The following is a 17,347-nucleotide window of genomic DNA, read 5'->3' on the forward strand; positions in this document are numbered from 1 at the left end:
CGGAACAGCTGAGGGAGGAGACGGAACAGCTGAGGGAGGAGACGGAACAGCTGAGGGAGGAGACGGAACAGCTGAGGGAGGAGACGGAACCGCTGAGGGAGGAGACGGAAAAGCTGAGGGAGGAGACGGAACAGCTGAGGGAGGAGACGGAACAGCTGAGGGAGGAGACGGAACAGCTGAGGGAGGAGACGGAACAGCTGGGAGGACAGCTGAGGGAGGAGACGGAACAGCTGAGGGAGGAGACGGAACCGCTGAGGGAGGAGACGGAACAGCTGAGGGAGGAGATGGAACAGCTGAGGGAGGAGACGGAACCGCTGAGGGAGGAGACGGAACAGCTGAGGGAGGAGACGGAACAGCTGAGGGAGGAGACGGAACAGCTGAGGGAGGAGACGGAACAGCTGAGAGGGATGTGATCCACCATGGCCATTATTTTGGCATGTAAATGGCTGGAAGGTTGTGGTAAGAAATCCTAAATGTGTGGAGACTGAATGCATTGAATGCAAATCAATGGTTTGAGTTGCTCCCACTTTTACATGGTTGTTGTTTCTGTGCCACCTTTAATTAGCATTCAATGCATTGAGTCTCCACACATTTTAGATTTCTTACCACATGGAACCTGTTGGCTATACGCAATAATGGTAATTAATAAGGAAATAAAATTGCTGTTTCGGGCAGCAGGTAGCCTAGTGGTTAGAGTGTTGGGCCAGTAACCGAAAGGTTGCTAGATCAAATACCCAAACTGACAAGGTAAAAATCTGTGTTTCCGCCCCTGAACAAGGTAATTAACCCACTGTTCCTAGGCTGTCATTTTAAATAAGAATTTGTTCTTAACTGACTTGTCTGGTAAAATAAAAATGTCCAAGAGGTTTAGGCTGGGATTCAATCCATGTTGTGTTATAGAGCAATGCACTAGACAGCTGTCAATGCAGCTATTGGCAGAGATCCTATTCATAGTAAACGCTGCAGATGTCAACTCTATTGTAAATGACCTTAAAATGTCAAGCGCTCTACAACGTGCCTCGGATTGAATCCCGGCCTTAGACTCTTTCTAGGAATCTACCATTACATTGGCAGTGGAATGCTTACTGAGTCTTGGAACGGTTCACAACATCTGGCTTTCATTTAAGCAACGATTCAAACACGCCTCTCGTTCTTTAGGCCAAAGACATAAAGTAGATGTATAATATCAAATTGGGAGCTATTTCTACGACTAATATACCTGAGGATCTGCCAGAAGAAGATATAGTGAGTACGGCAGGCTATGTTCTTGTGGCATCTATTTCTGTTATCCACTCTGGTTCAAGTTGTTTACAAGCAGTGATGTTGAATCATACATTTCCAGTAGAGAGTAGTGACCAATCAGAATATCCTTTACTGGAATTAATGTACCATGTGACTCTACTTGAAATTTAAACTAGAATGACCTCACTTGAAATCTAGTTGAAAGTGGGAGCTGCCACATAAAAGAAGACAGTATTACAGGTGTGTTGTACATATCACCATGTACCAAGCAGTCTTTTAGGGGTGAATCAATCAAAATGGAGAAGGAAAGAAAATCCTAGAGCATAGATGATTAATGGAGCATGAACACAATGCTCAGTGATATCCGTTGTGTAATTACGAGGACACGGTTCCTTATATGTAACGCATACGTTGCAAACGTCCAATTACTCACCACAACGACTCTTTGGTCCGGCATGGTCTCCGCGGCTGTGCTTTGTGTTGTAGTCACTGCAGGAGCCTGGGCCACAGTGACTGGGCCTTTTCTTCTGGGTGGGAAACTGACATCTGCTTCCAATCCTCACTTGTAATGCCTGTCAAGTGTCACCGCCACCACCAGTGTGCTTCTCGTAACAGTTTACATTAAAGTGCACAGCTATTGAGTTACTTTGAAACGGATCTGAATTATGTCTTCCCCACTGCGAGTGAAAGCCCAGAAGGCACAGGTTGGAGTCTGGGTGTGATATTCTGGTTATGCAGAGCAGCTCGCTGGTAAGGAGTTCTGACTGAAAAATGGATTTCTGATTTGTAATTTTTGTTGAAAAGTACATACCATTCCATGTTCAAGGTCAGACGGAGGTAAATGTTCTTGCACTTAAATCTAATTTAGTTGGAAGTTGGAACCATGGTTTCATTACAAGGTGTTCCAAAGCATCACTAAGACAGCAGTACAGGGAGTTCCAAAACATCACTAAGACAACAGTACAGGGAGTTCCAAAACATCACTAAGACAACAGTACAGGGAGTTCCAAAACATCACTAAGACAACAGTACAGGGAGTTCCAAAACATCACTAAGACAACAGTACAGGGAGTTCCAAAACATCACTAAGACAACAGTACAGGGAGTTCCAAAACATCACTAAGACAACAGTACAGGGAGTTCCAAAACATCACTAAGACAACAGTACAGGGAGTTCCAAAACATCACTAAGACAACAGTACAGGGAGTTCCAAAACATCACTAAGACAACAGTACAGGGAGTTCCAAAACATCACTAAGACAACAGTACAAGGAGTTCCAAAACATCACTAAGACAACAGTACAGGGAGTTCCAAAACATCACTAAGACAACAGCACAGGGAGTTCCAAAACATCACTAAGACAACAGCACAGGGAGTTCCAAAACATCACTAAGACAACAGTACAGGGAGTTCCAAAACATCACTAAGACAACAGCACAGGGAGTTCCAAAACATCACTAAGACAACAGCACAGGGAGTTCCAAAACATCACTAAGACAACAGTACAGGGAGTTCCAAAACATCACTAAGACAACAGTACAGGGAGTTCCAAAACATCACTAAGACAACAGCACAGGGAGTTCCAAAACATCATTAAGACAACAGCACAGGGAGTTCCAAAACATCACTAAGACAGCAGTACAGGGAGTTCCAAAACATCACTAAGACAACAGTACAGGGAGTTCCAAAACATCACTAAGACAACAGTACAGGGAGTTCCAAAACATCACTAAGACAACAGTACAAGGAGTTCCAAAACATCACTAAGACAACAGTACAGGGAGTTCCAAAACATCACTAAGACAACAGCACAGGGAGTTCCAAAACATCACTAAGACAACAGCACAGGGAGTTCCAAAACATCACTAAGACAACAGTACAGGGAGTTTCAAAACTAAAACAGGTGACATATAGATTGTGCAAAACAACTGAATTGCTTCACACTTAGAGCAAAATATACCAGTGGCTGTATATACCCTGTTAGTAAAGTTCAGAGAGCATTTATCGCTTGCTGTGTGGGTGGAAAACTCTGATTTCAGGTAACGTGTTATCAGGAACAAAACAATATGAGCACCCACAGTCTGTTAAATCACCACAGATAATAAGCCCCCCCCCCCAGGGGTGTGTTTTGGTCCCGTTTATGATGACGCATGTCAATGATAGTAAGAGTCAATTCTTCAAAAAGTTGAATCATGAGATTTGTAGATGATCCCGCTTTAGTTAATGTCTTACCTGGCTGGGAGAAATAACTATAGTTTAAAATGAATGAGATTATAATTTAGTATATATTTAAGAACAGAAATTGAGCACAAAAATTGAATTGTAATGCAAACACCGAGGCAATGTATATAAAATTCAGAGAGATAAGATGGGGAGGAAACGCAATTGGTCCAAGAATACCTACAGACTAGCAAGAAACATGTATCAACTGGCCAATCCCCAAATGGACTTCCCCTCCAGGAAAAACCCACTGCGAATGTCCTGCTCTTCCTACTGATGAGTAGGAAACGGAGTGCCCCATATCTCATCATCCCTGTGTTACATCAGGGCACGATCTGCTCATCTCAGGCACATCCGCTGTGTGTATAGCAGTTGAGTGCCAAAAGCGAGGGACGGAGCGAGTGCCAAAAGCGAGGGACGGACTGTAAAATCTGCCTCAAATGTTCCAATCCATGTGCTTACTCGGATTCCAAGCCAGGGGATTAATGTAATTCTCTGGCACAACAGGAATTCTATCAGTCCCAAAGGAGTCAGTGAGGTTAAGATCCGATAAGTAGTAGTGTTTAAATCCATGCCGCTGGGCCTGTCGGGGTGAGCGGCGGGACACTGGACTCCGCTCACGTCGTTAGGAAAGTTACTATAGCGATGATCAAAGGCCATTTTAGCCAGGGGAGAGACAGGGCGGTTACAACACCCTTTGTCAGCCCAGTCAACACTGGGAGTGGGCCATTCAGTCTGTTTAGGTCACCAGGCCAACAGAGGTAGCCAGGGTAAAAGCCTTGTAAGTACTGCGGTTGACCTTTAACCTATAGGGGAGGTTATACATTAGAGTGGGACGTTCCTGTACTGGATAAATTATTCACTATGATAAAAGCCTTCTGATCGCATAATATCGACCAAAATGCAATGTCACTATAAATGAGTGTTATCAAATGTTTTATTGCAACTAAAAGGAATTTATTTCTATGTCATGTGTAACGTATATGCTGGGAGTCGGAAAGCAAGTGCAGGTGGTGAGTTTAATAATAATCGGAACATCGAACAAAATAATAAACACGAGTAGTGTATAAACATGAAAAACATAAACAATACTGACTGGGGAAAGAACCTGAGGGAGTGCCAGATATAGGGGAGATAATCAGGAAGGTGATGGAGTCCAGTTGAGTGTCATGAGGTGCAGGTGCACGTATCAATGATGGCAGGTGTGCGTAATGATGAGACAACTGGCGACATCAAGCGCCAGAGAGGGTGGAGTGTGAGTAGACGTGACAGTACCCCCTCCCTGACTGACAGCTCCAGCCGCCAGACAACGCCGACCAGAGGGACGTTCCCGAGGAGCCTGACGAGCCGGCCGAGGCATGGGAGCCTGACGAGCCGACCGAGGCATGGGAACCTGACGAGCCGGCCGAGGCATGGGAGCCTGACGAGCCGGCCGAGGCATGGGAGCCTGACGAGCCGGCCGAGGCATGGGAGCCTGACGAGCCGGCCGAGGCATGGGAGCCTGACGAGCCGGCCGAGGCATGAGAGCCTGACGAGCCGGCCGAGGCATGGGAACCTGTAGAGCCGGCCGAGGCATGGGAACCTGTAGAGCCGGCCGAGACATGGGAACCTGTAGAGCCTGGCCGAGGCATGGGAGCCTGACGAGCCGGCCGAGGCATGAGAGCCTGACGAGCCGGCCGAGGCATTGGAGCCTGACGAGCCGGCCGAGGCATGGGAGCCTGACGAGCCGGCCGAGGCATGAGAATCTGTTGAGCCAGCTGAGGCATCCCCAGTTGCTTCGGCAGTGGCACTTGGACCCGACTTGTTGCCGTGTTGCTTCGCCCTGGTGAGGCTTTATTCTGTAACGTGTACGCTGGGAGTCAGGAAGTACAGGGAGAGCACTTGTAATAAAAAACAGAACATAGTACAAAACAAGAAACAGGAAAAGCGTACAGACATGAAACAGAGTCAGTAACGCCTGAACCTAAGGGAGGGCCAGATATAGGGGAAGGTAATCAGTTAGGTGATGGAGTCCAGTCGAGTGTCATGAGGTGCAGGTGCACATAACGATGGTGGCAGGTGTGCGTAGTGATGAGACCTCTGCCGACGTCGCGTGCCGAAGTGCGGGAGTGGGAGTAAACAGGACATAATGCTATTGTGCAGAGTTTCTCTTAACCTGTATCCTATATCCTGTTATAAAGCACTCTCGGGGATGTTACAGGGAGATACATTTCAATAAATAACCATAATCAGTGTTTCAATTGGTCTGGTTTTCTCCAGGTGCTAACCACCACCTCCAATTTTGTACTACCTGAGTATGTATGGGCACTTGTACTGTAAAATCAACTGTCATTTTTCTACATGATGTAAAAGGGAATATTGCCCGTTTTCTTTAGAAAATAAATTAGTATGAAATATTTTGTACTTTCTGTCTACTTTGTAATTAATATCTGCTAACTTTTTTGGAAGAATCTTTCTCTATATTCTCCTATTATATCTCATGTGGGTGTGATGATTGTTTACTGTGTGGAGATTTAACTCAGATGAACCCCCGGCAGGAACACTTGGCCCTGGGGAGGCGTGGGCGGGAGGTTGCTTTCTAATTTCAGCGAACGTCTCCTCAGTATCCTCGCTGTTGTTCTGATGACTTATTTTGCATTGGAGCGGTGCGGTTATATAATTCTCAAACGGAATTGCTAAAGATAAAGTGCCCGAGCCTGGCCTTGTTACTCACGACTCTTTAATCTCTAATCATTAGGATCCATTACCTTATTATCTATCTGTCCAGTACTGAGAATCCAAACAGAATGTACAGTCACGTAGCAGACTATAGACTCAGAAACACCTTCGTTCGTCAAATTAATTGACACGTTCCAGGAATTTGACCTGTGAAATGGTGCTGACATGGAAAGACAAAACATATACAGAAAGAATAGAGGAATTCAAAGTGAAGTGTCACAAAGGACACCGTGTTGTCAGTGATGACCTCATAGCAGTGCACTCAGGTAGGTCAAACGGTCACCTGTGATACAAGTCAGTATTCGATGTTGTGAGATGACAGGCCATTAGGGGCAACAGTGAGCACTGTTACCTTCAAGTAGGCGTTTGGTTTTACCTTGGCATTGTGGATGGGGATGGTGAATGTACAGTAAGCATCCACCTCTGGTTCCAAAAAGCCAAAGGTTCAATGTTCAAGTCCAGCAATAGAAAGTATTTTTTTGTTTTAAGCCAATCACAAACCTTAACCATCCTGAGGTAATGCCTAAACGTAACCTTAGAACGATACAGAGAAGTAACCAAAATGTAATTCTGACGTGAGACTGTGAGAGCTTTTTGGTACACTAGTCTAGACCTCAAGCCAAAGTCATGAGGATTTGGCCAATTTTCAAGTGATAAATTTCAGCCAGGCTACAGCTTTACAGCAATTTCCTAAAAGTGCTCTTGAAGTGAGTCATCCTTTGAACTGGGATGAACTTAGTGTAACAGGCACCACGCTTCACTGCTCTGCTTCAGTGCTCTCATGTGGGAAATGATGCATCGTGATCCTAGCAAGAGAAAAAAGATGAGTGAGTGATTGCCACTGTCATATTTCTTTTTCGGCAACCACCGTGGATTAGAGTGTTGTTATTCTTGGCAAGCGCTGACCCCTTGACTCACAAAGCCCTAATATCTTGGATTAAAGTTGGCTTCAATCATTTGTTGCCAGAGGGCATTTCCTGTGCCTGAACTCCCTTTTCAAATTTGTCCTTTTAATTATCATGTGCCCTCATGATGTTTTTGTTGGCTTTGCCCCATGCTTCATCCTTACAAACAGCTGTGCACAAGTAGTTTCTGTTTCGCTCCTAGCCCAAGTAATACACCCATGAGAAAAAAGGAGGCCTTGAGATTTCGATCCAACCAACTGTGTAATTATTTATTTTTTTGGGGGGGGGTTAAAATTGATATTTTATTGGTTTTATTGGCAGGAATATACATAAAATTAAGAAGAGGACAGATAAAAGGATACAGTTTATAGAAATGTGATGGGACTGGGATTCGATTTGACACCATCCCAGACAAGCAGGGGACTGCATATGTGCTGAGGGTGGTGACCTGCTCCACAAACCTCCGCCACAGCTGTTTAACTTTGGAATTGTTCTTTGATTTTGTCAAGTTATATAATACCTGTACTGGCTAATACATTCCTCCATAAAGATATTTGAAAGGAAAAGAAGCTGGCATGTTTCAACAGATATCTTTCCTACATTGGACCATTAAGGATGGTAAGCAACTGTGAGAACATGTCAAATAGACAAAGATGCATTCTTCTACAACCCCGTAGGCATGTTCATTATTTAGTAGTACTGTGATTGCACAATACAGTATAACACCAAGCAATATTGGTTAAGAATTGCAAAAAGGGGTTGAAAATTAACATTTTCTAGAAGTCACGGTGTGACGGTAGTATGGTACTGTAACACAATGCAACATTGTTGTATCAATGTTGCTAACGTAGTTCCATCATAATTTCTTAGATAGTTATGTATTGAACATTTAGACAGGGTCATGATTAAATCTGTCTAAATTGTAAAGTTGTGGTATTGTTGAATATGAGTTATGACTGACCGATAACCATCAGTAATGTTAATAAGCTGAATCATTTTAAGTGTAGCTTGGCATATTAGCATATTAGCAAACAGTGCTAACATTAGTGTGAGCTGTAGTTACGGGTGGTGGTTGAACAATGCATGACGATGATGATGACATATGATGGAGAGACGGAGACCAGACGGTAACTACGGAATGTCCTGCAGTTAATGAATGAATATACATTAATTTGACACTGTCAAGCACTGCCTTAAGCACTTTAGTGTAGCGTTATTAAAATGCAATTACTATTTACTGCCCCTAGTGGCTTGATTCGTTCACTACATCCCAGTCACTGGCAAGGATGACACTCCAAGTTATGTAATAAAGAATGTTATGCGTTGATCCTGGTCCATGTTGTTACTCCAATATGTGGTGTTAACTGTTGATGCGGTCAAAGTATTGAAACCATAGACTGCTATGGTTGCACTGGTTTCTACAGATACTATATATATATAATCCTTTCTTATGATCATGCACAAGCCTTTATAATGTCTTATAATATATAAAAAAAAATTGTCATTTAGGAGACACTCTTATCTAGATTGCTTACATTTTCATACTTTTTTTGTGCTAGTGTAACGGATGTGAAACGCTAGCTTAGTTAGCGGTGGTTCGCGCTAAATAGCTTTTCAATCGGTGACGTCAGTTGATCTGAGACCTTGAAGTAGTAGTTCCCCTTGCTCTGCAAGAGCCGCGGCTTTTGTGGAGCGATGGGTAACGATGCTTCGAGGGTGACTGTTGTTGATGTGTGCAGAGGGTCCCTGGTTCTAAATAACAATCATTTACTGATCCTGACTAAATAACAACCATTTACTGATCCTGACTAAATAACAGCCATTTACTGATCCTGACTAAATAACAGCCATTTACTGATCCTGACTAAATAACAGCCATTTACTGATCCTGACTAAATAACAGCCATTTACTGATCCTGACTAAATAACAGCCATTTATTGATCCTGACTAAATAACAACCATTTATTGATACTGACTAAATAACAGCCATTTATTGATCCTGACTAAATAACAGCCATTTACTGATCCTGACTAAATAACAACCATTTACTGATCCTGACTAAATAACAGCCATTTATTGATCCTGACTAAATAACAACCATTTATTGATCCTGACTAAATAACAGCCATTTACTGATCCTGACTAAATAACAGCCATTTACTGATCCTGACTAAATAACAGCCATTTACTGATCCTGACTAAATAACAGCCATTTATTGATCCTGACTAAATAACAACCATTTATTGATACTGACTAAATAACAGCCATTTATTGATCCATTTACTGATCCTGACTAAATAACAACCATTTACTGATCCTGACTAAATAACAGCCATTTATTGATCCTGACTAAATAACAACCATTTATTGATCCTGACTAAATAACAGCCATTTATTGATCCTGACTAAATAACAGCCATTTACTGATCCTGACTAAATAACAGCCATTTATTGATCCTGACTAAATAACAACCATTTATTGATCCTGACTAAATAACAACCATTTACTGATCCTGACTAAATAACAGCCATTTATTGATCCTGACTAAATAACAACCATTTATTGATCCTGACTAAATAACAACCATTTATTGATCCCGACTAAATAACAGCCATTTACTGATCCTGACTAAATAACAGCCATTTATTGATCCTGACTAAATAACAACCATTTACTGATCCTGACTAAATAACAGCCATTTGTAATCTGTAAAATGTGGAGAGACATATTATAAGCATTTTAAACCTTATGGGTCCCGTGTGTCCCGGTTGGTAGAGCATGATGCTTACAACACCAGGGTTGTGGGTTTGATCCCCATGGGGAACCAGTGTAACAGTATAACTTTAGACCGTCCCCTCGGTATACCTGCAGGCTTTAAGTCAAGTGTTACAACGTTTTCTTTGAGAGTGAGCACACTTTTCTCCAATCGACTCGCTAGTTTACTTTGAATGTGTATAGGGAGATCCAAAACATCACTGAGACAACAGTGACCATGTCAAAAACAGCAAGCAATATGTTTATGCATTCAGAATGTCCCATAAATTCCAGTTTTATTTGCATATGCTAATGAGTACAAACATTTAAACAATCCAACAAAAAAAGATATTTGGATACTTGCAATAATTGTAGCTTTTACATTTTGCATGAATTTCAATTGAAACAAAGATCTCATTCAGCATTCCGACGTTTGTTGTCAGGAACATGTCCTTAATTCCTAGAATCTATTGCGGAAGGGTTTGCTCGAGATTAAGGCTTCCTTTTCCACGAAAAGGGCAAATGAGTGCACGCTGCATTTAAAATAATAATCAACATCTATTTTTAATCAGGGGACATTTCTCCTGAGGGCTGATCAGATCTAGCTTTGATCCCTGTGTTCAGAAAGGTATTTCAGTATTTATTAGGGTTCTGCTACGTTAAGGATCATGCTGTCAAGAACTAGTGATACATCAATACATTTTTTACACGTATGCATCTTTAAAAGGGAAATATGCAGTTGCAACGTCCATTTTTAGACTTTTAAATAATGATATACTATATGATATGATATACAGTACCAGTCAAAAGTTTGGGAACACCTACTCATTCAAGGGTTTTTCTTTATTTGTACTATTTTCTACATTGTAGAATAATAGTGAAGGCATCAAAACCATGAACAAATGTGAGCATTTCTCCTTTGCCTAGATAATTAATTCACCTGACAGGTGTGGAACATCAAGAAGCTGATTAAACTGCATAATCATTACACACCTTGTGCTGGGGACAATTAAAAGACCAAATGTGCAGTTTTGTCACGCAACACAATACCACAGATGTCTCAAGTTTTGACTGCAGGAATGGCCACCAGAGCTGTTGCCAGAGAAATTAATGTTAATTTCTATACCATAAGCTGCCACCAACATCATTTTAGAGAATTTAGCAGTACGTCCAACCGGCCTCACAACTGCAAACCCTGGATAACCATGCCAGCCCAGGACCTCCACATCCAGCTTCTTCATCCCTGTGGAATTGTCTGAGACCAGCCACCTGGACAGCTGATGAAACTGAGGAGTTTTTAATTTATTTTTTACCTTTATTTTACGAGGCAAGTCAGTTAATAACAAATTCTTAATTTCAATGACGGCCTGTTCAGGGGCAGAAGAACAGATTTGTAGCTTGTCAGCTCAGGGGTTTGAACATGCAACCTTCCGGTAACTAGTCCAACGCTCTAACCACTAGGCTACCCTGCCGCCCGTGTTTCCGACTATAATAAAGCCCTTTTGTGGGGAAACCCTCAGACAGATTATCAGGACGTGTACTCAAAGCATGCGTGGACCAACTTGCAAGAGTCTTCACTGACATTTTCAACCTCTCCCTGACAGAGTCTGTAATACCTACATGTTTCAGGCTGACCAGCATAGTCCCTGTGCTCAAGGTGGTTACCCCGTATCACTCACGTCTGTAGCCATGAAGTGCTTTGAAAGGCTGGTCATGGCTCACATCAACAGCATCATCCCGGATACCCTAGACCCACTCTAATTCGCATACCACCCAAACAGCTCCACAGATGACGCAATCTCAATTACACTCCACACTGCCCTTAAATCACTAACAGCTTACAGACGGTAGGCAATTAAGGTCACAGTTATGAAAACTTAGGACACTAAAGAGGCCTTTCTACTGACTCTGAAAAACACCAAAAGAAAGATGCCCAGGGTCCCTGCTCATCTGTGTGAACGTGCCTTAGGCATGCTGCAAGGAGCCATGAGGACTGCAGATGTTGCCAGGGCAATAAATTGCAATGTCCGTACTGTAAGACGCCTAAGACAGCGCTACAGCGAGACAGGACGGACAGCTGATCATCCTCGCAGTGGCAGACCATGTGTAACAACACCTGCACAGGATCGGTACATCCGAACATCACACCTGCGGGACACCTGGAACACCTTACACCTGGAACGCACAATACACCTGGACTGTCCCATTGACAATCCCATTGAGCACGTCTGGGACTGTTTGATCGGAGGGTGAGGGCTAGGGCCATTTGCCCCAGAAATGTCTGGGAACTTGCAGGTGCCTTGGTGGAAGAGTGGGGTAACATCTCACAGCAAGAACTGGCAAACCTGATGCAGTCCATGAGGAGGAGATGCACTGCAGTACTTAATTCAGCTGGTGGCCACACCAGATACTGACTGTTACTTTTGATTTTGACCCCTCAGCTTTGTTCAGGGACACATTATTCAATTTCTGTTAGTCACATGTCTGTGGAACTTGTTCAGTTTATGTCTCAGTTGTTGAATCTTGTTATGTTCATACAAATATTTACACGTGTTAAGTTTGCTGTAAATAAACGCAGTTGACAGTGAGAGGACGTTACTTTTTTTGCTGAGTGGCAGTGTCAGAGGAAATCCCCCAAAATTGTCAATGACTCCAGTTACCCAAGTCATAGACTTTTCTCTCTGCTACTGCACGACAAGATATACCGGAGTGCCAAGTCTAGGTCCAAAAGGCTCCTTAACAGCTTCTACCCCCAAGCCATAAGACTGCTGAACAATTAATCAAATGACCACCCGGACTATTTACATTGACCCCCCCATCCCCCCCCATTTGTTTTGTACACTGCTGCTACTCGCTGTTTATCTATGCATAGTCACTTTACCCCTACCTACATGTACACAGTACCCCCTGTATATAGTCTTGTTATTGTTATCTTATTGTGATACTTTTTACATTATTTTTTACTTTAGTTTATTAGTAAATGTTTTCTTAACTCTTTCTTGAACTGCATTGTTGGTTACGGGCTTGTTAGAAAGCATTTCCCTGTAAGGTCTACACGTGTTGTATTCGGCACATGTGACAAATAAAGTTGATTTAATTTGTTATATTTTCTCACTGAGCCACACAACTTGCGCTAATAGAAATAAATCAACTTGTGAAGAATTTTCAAGGTCATGTGTACTTTCTATCACCACTGTATAGTTGTTTAACTGTAAATATAAGTTAAACACTTATTATAAGATATTTACAGCTTGTTTTAGTTGTTACTGTACAGTCTCTAGAAGTACCCAAGATTATTATCTCATTTTCTTTAAGCCTGCGGTATAGAGTGCCCTGAATCTGTCAAACACATTTAATATACTGAAGCTTGAAGCTGCAGCTCTAATGCATTGAGTTACGTCTTTATAACACACCTTCCATACAGTAGGGTATTTCAGGTATTTTCAGTGGCATACTTGTGTGCCTAAAGGCGCGTTGAGGATTAAGTAAGTACGTTTCAAGATGATATCCCATTACATGTGAGTCTGCAGTTTAGAATAAGCTGATTTAACAGTAATTATTAGTTGGTTAGAAACAAGTTGGATGTGCCAAAAACAATATCTACTGAAGTTGGAAGCTGCATCTATAATGTACAGCTATCGTTATCTTTTTAAAGCAACTCCCCTACCCACCTGTACACATTCCTAAGCAATACAGTGCCTTGCTAAAATACTCAGACCCTTGGGATTTCTTCACGTTTTATTTTGTTACAAAGTTTATTTAATTCACTTATTTTATTTATTTATTTAATTAACAGTTTGTCAACAATCTATGCAAAATACTCTTTAATGTCAAAATGTAAGATCAATTATATATATATATTATTTTAAAAAAATTGAATAACTATTATATAGTCGTTGCATAGGTATTTTTCCTGTGCTTAGCTCCATCCTGTTTCTTTTTATCCTGAAAAACTCCCCAGTATTTTCAGATGTCAAGCATACCCATACCATGATGCAGCCAGCACCATGCTTGAAAGTAAGGAGGCAGTTACTCAGTGATGTGTCGTGTTGGATTTGCCCCAAACATAAAGCTTTGCACTTAGGCTAAAAATTGTATTTCTTTGCTGTGCTTTTTTTGTTTGTTGCAATATTACTTATTCTGTATATTTGTACTCTTCTTTTCACTATTCATTATTGTGGACTTACTACAATGTTGTTGATCCATCCTCAGTTTTCTCCCATCACAGTCATTAAACTCTGTATCTGCTTTACAATCACTAATGGCCTCATGGTAACATCCCTGAGCAGATGAATTCCTGTCCTGCAGCTCAGTTCAAAAGGACGACTGCGTCTTTGTTGTGTCTGGGTGGTTTAATACATCATCCACTAAATAGTTATTAACTTGACCATGCTTAAAGATATATTTAATGTCTGATTTGTTATTGTTACCAATCTACCAATCACTGCCTTTATTTTTGAGGCTTTCAAACAGCTTCCTGGTCTTAGTAGTTGAATCTGTGCTTAAAATTCAATACTTGCCTGAGGGAGGACCTTATAGATGTTGTATGTATGGGGGACAGAGGAAGGGTTAGTCAATAAAAAAATACTGTCAACCTCCATTATTTCACACAGAATGAGTCCATATAACTTATGTGATTTGTTAAGCTACATTTGGACTAATTTAGGCTTGCCTAAACAAAGAGGTTGAATACTTATGCAACAAGTATACTTTAGTTATACATGTTTTATTTATCTAAAAAAACATCTAAAAACTTCCACTTTGACATTAGAGAGTATTTTGTGTAGATTGTTGACAAAACCCCCCAGATTAAATAAATCAATTTGAATCTCACTTTCTAACACAATAAAATGTGAAGAAATCCAAGGGGTCTGAATACTTTTGTATGTCACTGTATCTGGTATAATGCATAAATTGTTCTCAGTGTAAAATATAACTGTTCACAATATCTGTACCCAGAGGTACTAAAACGGCCTGGCTGTTGTTCTCTCCCGAGACGGAGAGGTGAAGTGTCAGGTCCTTTTCGAGCTCCCTGACATATTGATAGCTGACGGCTGAGGGCCTTTTTCCCTCAGCCATCATCTGGAACACATCACTATTTATGTGCACTGTGGACAAGGGGTACCTGTTAAAATGATGTATAGAATTTAGCTACCCCTATATACCCCTGAAAAGGAAAACATGAGGGGAATGCTTTGAGTCGTGCATGTTGCCCACGGGCTATGGCTTCCTGTTAAGTCGGGCTGGGGGAATAACTCGGGTCAGAAGTCACGGGGTGGTTCTGGGCCTGTTTTATGACTGTACTGGAACACAACTCCATGATAGATGTGCTGAGACGTCACTTGGCTTTTCCCGCAGCCCTTTGAAGGTAACAAGGCCCCTCTCTCCACGGCCATAATTCCAAAATGAAGGACCCTCTGGTGGGATGGGGGGCCTCTGGCTAAGTTAAAGGACAGGAGAGCACAGAACGGCCACGGTCACATTGGCTTCTTTCATTACTCCGATATTGTTGTTGAATAACACCGATGGCTATGGAGTTCAGTACAGGACATCCCTCAGACATTTACACTACTTTGTACGACTAGGCCTACTACCTGATGTGTATGGAAGTGTAGCAGTGTACCGGCGCGGCACTGACTGTGAGGGTATGCATTCTCACACAAACTAGCTACAGTAGCTTCATTCTATACAGTAACTTTATGACAGGCCTTAAAATGTTTCATCAAGTCTGTCAATATTACATCAGAAATCCTACCACACAGCAATGTGTGCACTGTGTAGAGGAATCGTTCATGTTCATTTTTTTATGATATAATCATCCTCTTTTCTTTTTTTTCTTCACACATATGGTGTGGGCTCCCGTCATTGGAAATAAGAATTTGTAGTTAAATAAAAGTAAAAAATATATATAATTGTCATGAATCTCAGTGCAGCATATTGGTCATCTGTGATCATCACCATCATATTATCTATAGATGGATAGATGTGAGTGATGATGTTGCTACTGTAAGAGTATCAATGTCCACAATATATTTGCATTTTCCTTCCTCTCTACCCATTTGACATTTGAGTCATTTAGTAGACGCTGTTATCCAGAGCGACTTACAGGAGCAATAAGGTTAAGTGCCTTGCTCAAGGGCACATCGACAGACGGCTTGGGGACTCGAACCAGTGACCTCTCAAATCAAACTTTATTTGTCACATGCGCCGAATACAACAACTGTAGACCTTACAGTGAAAAGCTTACAAGCCCTTAACCAACAGTGCAGCTCACGAAAGAGTATTTATCAAATAAACTAAAGTAAAAATGATAAAAGTAACAATAAAATAACAATAACTAGGCTATATACAGGTGGTACCGGTACTGAGGCAATGTGCGGGGGTACAGGTTAGTTGAGGTAATTTGTACATGTAGGTAGGGGTGAAGTGACTATGCATAGATAATAAACAGCGAGTAGCAGCAGTGTACAAAACAAATGGAGGGGGTCGATGTAAATAGTCCGGTGGCCATTTGATTAATTGTTCAGCAGTCTTATGGCTTGGGGGTAGAAGCTGTTAAGGAGCCTTTTGGTCCTAGCCTTAGCGCTTCGGTACCGCTTGCCATGCAGTAGCAGAGAAAACATTCTCTGACTCAGTTACTGGCCCAAATCTCTTAACCGCTCGGCTACCTGCCCAACTTGGCTTGTCTCTCAAGGCTGGCTGTATATCTCTTATCCATCCCCATAGTCCTATAAAGCCTGTAGCCTGCTGTGATCTTTTCTTTTGGACTGCTGATGACACCTACTGGACATACTCCACATCACAGTTTAATCTGGGCATCTCCAGCCCTGTTCCTTGTTGTCTTAGGTCTCTCTTTATGTAGTGTTGTGCTGTCTCTCTTGTCGTGATGGGTGTTTTGTCCTATACGTTAGATATTATTATTATAATATTTTTTTATCCCAGCCTTTTGGTAGGCCGTCATTGTAAATAAGAATTGGTTCTTAACTGACTTGCCTAGTTAAATAAAGGTTAAATAAAAATAAATAAATAAAAAAGAACCCTCCTGTACAGTAGCTTGCCTCTACAGCCCTCTTCCTGGAGAGACACTCTCCTGTAGCTGGCCTCTACAGCCCTCTTCCTGGAGAGACACTCTACTGTAGCTTGCCTCTACAGCCCTCTTCCTGGAGAGACACTCTCCTGTAGCTGGCCTCTACAGCCCTCTTCCTGGAGAGACACTCTACTGTAGCTGGCCTCTACAGCCCTCTTCCTGGAGAGACACTCTACTGTAGCTGGCCTCTCCAGCCCTCTTCCTGGAGAGACACTCTCCTGTAGCTGGCCTCTCCAGCCCTCTTCCTGGAGAGACACTCTCCTGTAGCTGGCCTCTCCAGCCCTCTTCCTGGAGAGACACTCTCCTGTAGCTGGCCTCTCCAGCCCTCTTCCTGGAGAGACACCCTCCTGTAGCTGGCCTCTCCAGCCCTCTTCCTGGAGAGACACTCTCCTGTAGCTGGCCTCTCCAGCCCTGT

General features: G+C 42.2%; 1 protein-coding gene across 1 annotated transcript in view; it reads left to right on the top strand.

The window, feature by feature from the left end:
* The window catches only part of LOC127913438 (golgin subfamily A member 6-like protein 7), an 870-nt gene extending 457 nt beyond the window's left edge, over positions 1-413 (top strand). Inside the window, exon 1 of the mRNA XM_052485384.1 lies at positions 1-413. This exon is cut by the window's left edge and continues 457 nt beyond it. Within this exon, the coding sequence (XP_052341344.1) occupies positions 1-413 (413 nt within the window).
* Positions 414-17,347: the final 16,934 nt, after the last annotated feature.

The sequence above is a fragment of the Oncorhynchus keta genome, chromosome 29, assembly GCF_023373465.1.
Source record: "Oncorhynchus keta strain PuntledgeMale-10-30-2019 chromosome 29, Oket_V2, whole genome shotgun sequence".
In the NCBI taxonomy this organism is placed as follows: domain Eukaryota; kingdom Metazoa; phylum Chordata; class Actinopteri; order Salmoniformes; family Salmonidae; genus Oncorhynchus; species Oncorhynchus keta.